Source organism: Porites lutea, chromosome 8, assembly GCF_958299795.1.
Source record: "Porites lutea chromosome 8, jaPorLute2.1, whole genome shotgun sequence".
Lineage (NCBI taxonomy): Eukaryota > Metazoa > Cnidaria > Anthozoa > Scleractinia > Poritidae > Porites > Porites lutea.
Genome location: NC_133208.1, coordinates 24,794,527 through 24,800,074, shown reverse-complemented (window position 1 = coordinate 24,800,074; position 5,548 = coordinate 24,794,527). Strand labels below are relative to the sequence as shown.

General features: G+C 40.6%; 1 protein-coding gene across 1 annotated transcript; it reads left to right on the top strand.

The window, feature by feature from the left end:
- The first annotated feature begins 538 nt into the window (after positions 1-538).
- Positions 539-5,335, top strand: LOC140946341 (QRFP-like peptide receptor). The gene is made up of 4 exons (XM_073395439.1): positions 539-809; positions 2,155-2,425; positions 3,292-3,543; positions 4,967-5,335. The coding sequence occupies exons 1-4, from the start codon at positions 679-681 to the stop codon at positions 5,285-5,287; spliced, it is 975 nt and encodes a 324-aa protein (XP_073251540.1). The 5' UTR covers positions 539-678; the 3' UTR covers positions 5,288-5,335.
- Positions 5,336-5,548: the final 213 nt, after the last annotated feature.

Here is a 5,548-nt window from a genome sequence, read left to right as displayed (position 1 = left end):
TTCAGCGAAAGAAAAACTCAAAGGCAGGTTTTTGAAAAACATAGAACGTAATTTGTTTACGCGCGGGCAGATGGCAGCATACATGAACTAGAACCGATGACTCAACTGAAGGCAAACGGAAAATAATGTTTTTCTCTTTTGATTATGTTATAAAAGAAATGGTAAACGTTGCAGCTGTGCAACCATGGAGTCATGGATACACTTGGGAGGTTTGCTAAGCACTCAAGAAGCTAGAGTCGCACTCGGCTATCGCCTCGTGCGACTCTTACGCTTCTTTCGTGCTTAGCAACCTCCCGCGTGCATCCATAACTCCATGGTTGCACGCTGCACGTTTACCATTTCTTAATTGTGACGCGCTCGCATGCATTTTCCCGCGCTTTGCGTCAGCCACATGTAATTACTTCGAGTTTTGATTGGTTCAATGTATTGTCTGTGTCCTATGTGATTGGCCAGAGTAATTACGTTGGTTTGGGTTTTACGACACTCAAACGAAAACCACTCTAATTCATATAATTATTAATTTTTGCCACACATAATTATTGTTTAAGGTATTCCTGTATGCGTTACTTCTTAGAGAGAAAACTCTTGATCTGACAATCGTCTATACTGGCCTGACCACTTGAGGACTGAAAGACGGAACTGAATCATCAACTTCATACCGCCGATATCGTTCATGAAATGTCGTCTACCTATCAGGACTTTGGGGTATCTGAAACCGTAGTCAAAACAGCGCAGGGCATTCTTATCATTTTAAACATCATGGGAAACTTTCTGGTGTGTGTCATTATAGTAAAGGAAAAGGATATGAGGTAAGGCGGCAAACACATTGTATGCAACTAAACAATAATAATTCGTTCCGAAGTACAAAATATGCCCTCCAGTTTATCATGATATTACGCTTTCAACAAATTTAAAAGAAGGACTGGAGAGGGATGAAATGCCAAATTTGGTTTAGGGGGAAGATATTACCTATAACGAAAAGAAGCTGAATAAAATCAGCCGTCTTTGATTTACAAAGCTCCTTGGAAAAACTGTACCATAAAGTGCACGCCATATATAAAATTTGTTATGACTCCACCTCATTAGCTACACCGTAAATGATTTTGCAGTAGGGTATAAAAGATATAATGCCTCACCCTTCCAGGATACGTTTATTGAGGGTTATATCTCTTTGGCGAAAAAGAAAATAGAAAACTATAATTTATTTCTATCTCAGCATGCTACGCTTTAGCAATTATCTCTTAGATTACAATTATGTAATAGAAATCAAACAGTCAGTTTCATGTTCATGCCCAGGGACTCCGGTACTCCAGTCCATTGTAACGGTTTAGTTTTGCCACTAACTCGACTCTAGCGAAAAACTTGTAAATGACAAACTCACCGTTTCCTGACCGTAACCATCAAGAATGTCTCCTAGTATAAGATATAAAGTTACAAACAACAAAGATGAACCTTGGAAAACTGTTAGGTTTCTTCCGATTGCGATCCGTTTCAACTAACTAACAAAGACAATTGGAAATAATCACATGGCCATTTCCTGCAGGTTCCAAAAAACCCTCAGTTTCAAACCGACGCTAAGTGCACAACATTTCTTGCGAAAATGGGTTTTATTTGCATGAAAATGGCTTCCTAAGTAGCCTTGCTTTGAAACAGAGGCATGGAGCAACTCGGAGATGGCATCCCACGCAGAAGTTCTTTCCCGTGGCCTCTTCCCTTAAGACGTGAGACAGGCGGGATATAACCTTGGAAATGAGATTGACGGGAGCTTATACCTCCAATAGCCGCCTTTTTTTGTATAGTATGTCTTCGAGCTTGGTCAGTGACGCAAATTTCCTGCTATTCCATAACGGGAAAGTTTGTAAAAGTGCTGCATCTTATCAGTTAAGCTACTTTATAACGGGTAACAAAAAACCTGTAATTAGTTTTGCAACACTGCGGCAAAACGAGTTGAATGGTGATGTTGCGCGTTTTATTACCCACCTTCGAACCTGTCTTACGTGCAACAAATCAGGTTGTAAGGTCCTTTTAACGTAGGTGGTAAAACGCGCAACATCGCTATTCAACTCAATTCGAAGCAAAGTCGCAAAACAAGTTGTTTTTTGCTGCCCGTTTTTTCCGTACCTTCAGTCAAAATATACACTGTGCATCCCACAGGACGCCAGTCAACTTTCTTCTCATGAATCTTGCCATTGCTGACATGGCTGTAGCAGTGTTCTTTGCACCAAGGTACCTCTTCATCCACTCTATAACTCATCCAGAGGGAACAGCTGGATTACTTTTATGCAAACTATTGACGAGCGGAAACCTCGCCTGGGTTGGAGCTGCCTCTTCGGTTGTCACCTTGGTTAGCACCGCTTTTGAGCGTTATTATGCAGTGCTACATCCTCATGGAACCAAGGGAAACCTTACCGAGAACAAAGTCAAGGTGAACTCTCATCCTTGTTTTTCTAAGTTCATTATCAAAATGATGTCCTTTGAGAAGGAGTCGATCATTACTGTGATGAAGAATCAGGGGGGGGGGGGGGTGGGTGGGTGGGGACTCAACAAGGCGTTATACGGGGAGGCACCGCCCGACGTCCATCCCGTCCCTTACCTTTTTATATGCCATTTTGGCAGACGGAAAAGGCACTCCTTTCGTGTACCTTCTAGTGACAAATGGTACCCCTTCCACATACCTGGTTTAGAACCTTTGCACCCCTAGCTTTTAAATACTGCTAAATGCACTGTCTCAAAAAGTTTTCACGACCTTCTCAAAGCCATAAAATGCAGCTCTTGGTCCTTTTGGCCCTTTTTTCAGACCAAAGTGACAGAATTCTATACTTTTGCTAGTGAGCTCCCTACCTTTTCATATGCCTGAAGCCTGATTAACTGAGGTACGCCTTTCGGTCAGAACCTCCCCGTATGAGTCATTACTGGGAGGACCTCCCCCCGGGTGAGGAACACGTTTTTATTTCCTTAAGAATGTATACCAGTATCTGACCAAACCTTCAAGAAGATGCCATTCATGGGTTTGTCTTACTAGTTTGTTTATCAGTTCGGGTCTTGGACGAACGATCATCCAAGACATACTACTGCTGGCCCTTTCCTCCGAGCTTTGCGACGTTCTGAGAGACACTTGTATCTATAAACTATATATCTTTGAACAAAATTCGTGTTTGGTTTTGCTGAACTTGTCAACCCTCAGGGGAATGTAACTCATAATTTATAATTTATAATGATCAGCTTATCGCCCGCCTCAAAATCTCATCTGGGTAGAAAACAAAACCAATCGTCTTCCTTATATTATTTCAGGTGATAATCCCCTGTTCTTGGATCTTTGGAGTGGTAATCAATATCGTGGGGATCCTGTGTGATAACGTAAACGAGGAGAAAGCCTGTGCTCACATATGTCCCGAAGAATGGATGAACCGATTGTATAGTTCAACTTGGTTTCTGTTCGTAGCATTTTTCCCAGTCTGTTTGATGGCTACCCTTTACGCCCGAGTCGTGTACGCTTTATGGTTTAAAAGCGAGAATTCTACTGAAAATAGTGTCAGACAACAGGTTTGGAAACATGATCATATTGTCCTGTTTTCATGTATTTAAAGCTTTAGATTCTAAGACGAGGACAACCACGAGTTCCGCCAGCTTTCCTCAGTACTATTAAGGTCTCGGTAAAGGAAAACGAGGTGCCCACAGAAAAAAATTCTAGTCGCGCGAGTATTTTCGCTACAAAGGCAAGTTATATATCAAATTAAAGCTAAAAGACTAAATTACCCTATAAAAGATTTTATTTTATCGAATTTAAAAAGGCGCTTAAGTTTTTTGCTCTCGAACTCAGAGGTATCAAGTTTACTGCTGAAGCTCCAGCCCTTTCGCGTTGTTAAATATTCACTTCCTTTTTATTGCATCTGATTGACAGATAAAAGACCTAAAAAAGGGTGTGAAGAAATTTGCATATGTTTCGTATTAGCGGAATTATTGCATTTCAAACTAAAAAGTCGAATCTCGAGCGCGATTTACGCAAAGAAACTGACATAAAATGCGTTACAAAGGGAAATCGGAAAATTCCTCACACCCTTTTTGAGTCTTAGCTATATCATTTTCCATCATATCTGAAAGTTTCAAAGCGATAGTTTAAAACCTGTCCCGACAGGAGGTCGGAGAATTTTGATTTTTGCGCCTAAAATAGAGTGAGAGAAAATCAGCTCTAAAGATTTAGCGCTAGGTCCAGGCTTGGCTGGTTAGCTCATAAAAGGCTCATTTTAGAAGGGTTAAAAAGCACTTTCTGGTTTTCTTTTTCTGCCAAAATAAAATTTAGGACCCACTCATGCCAAAAATAAAAAAAACAAAAACAAAATCGAGCAATGTACTAAAATTTTCATGTACCGAGACCTTAAGTAGTGCGCTCGCTTGAACCAGGGTCATTTTGGCGGGAAAACGTGATAGCCTTCATCATTGTACCACGGGTTTTAGCGAAAAATGATGTAGTGACGGAAACAAGTTATCAACATGCTAGAGGTTTTAAGAGTTTGCGATCTGGAGAGGAATTTACTTCCTCAATAAACATAGCCGTGAAACTTTTCTGGTGAAAAAAAAAAAAAAAAAATGAATAACGCTCTCTGCAGTGTCTAATTTTTAAGATAACATTAAAGTTAAATCTCGTCCTCGTTGTCTCCCTCGTCCTCGAATCTAAAGTTCTCTAATTTAACTACGAAAGGCTAGAGGACCGATCAACGATAATTTTTTTATGGAACTGACCAGTGCATTGGCTCTATTTTGCCACAGGCTCTAATTCAAGCCTCCTGCCCTTCTATTAATTAGGCTCTCAGTATAAGGCGCCAAGAATTATCAGCCCGTAGCCTCTAATAAGCTCCCATCTACTATAAAGAAAACGAGTACTGTATAACGCTTACGTCTTACAAATAACTCTTAATAGACGATGTCGAGACAATGACAATTCTAACAATTTGTCTCTCTTTTGCAGGGTGTCATGAAGATAAGAAAGCGAGTGACCTTAATGGTTTTAATTGTCAGTGTGGTATTTGCTGTTTGCTGGCTTACAGACGCCTCTAACTTTATTCTGTCCGATTTTTCTGTCGTACGCACTTCCCTTCCAATAGCGTTAACCAACACATTGATTCTGTTCAATTCCGCTATCAATCCGATTGTGTATGCTTTGGTCAACCTGCGATTCAGAAGGAAGTTCAAAAGTATGATCTGCTGTTTTAGACGTCGAACAAGAAATATAGTAAATCCAACATTTCCATTAACCAATCCCACTCAGACGGCACTCTCACGTGACTGATTAAAACGTTGGCCACTTTAAAAAATGAGAAGGGAACAGGGCCGAGTGAACTAGGCTTCTGGAACTGTTACTGGGCCGGATGGAAAAAATTGGCCAATAGCTGACCGGCTTGTCCTCAGTAAACGATTCCATAAACCATCAAGAAACTGAATCTGAATTATGGGATACATTTCGACTCCAGTTCCCATCTCGGTTCAAAAATGGTAAATGCTATTAATTACGGGACGAAACACTTCGGACAAGATTGGGAGTAATTGCATT

Excerpts from the sequence above, each read along its gene's own strand:
- LOC140946341 (XM_073395439.1), top strand. The coding sequence starts at position 679 with ATGTCGTCTACCTATCAGGACTTTGGGGTATCTGAAACCGTAGTCAAA. Across the intron at positions 810-2,154 it reads GTAAAGGAAAAGGATATGAG|GACGCCAGTCAACTTTCTTC; the intron begins GTAAGGCGGCAA and ends TGCATCCCACAG. Across the intron at positions 3,544-4,966 it reads AAAATAGTGTCAGACAACAG|GGTGTCATGAAGATAAGAAA; the intron begins GTTTGGAAACAT and ends TCTCTTTTGCAG.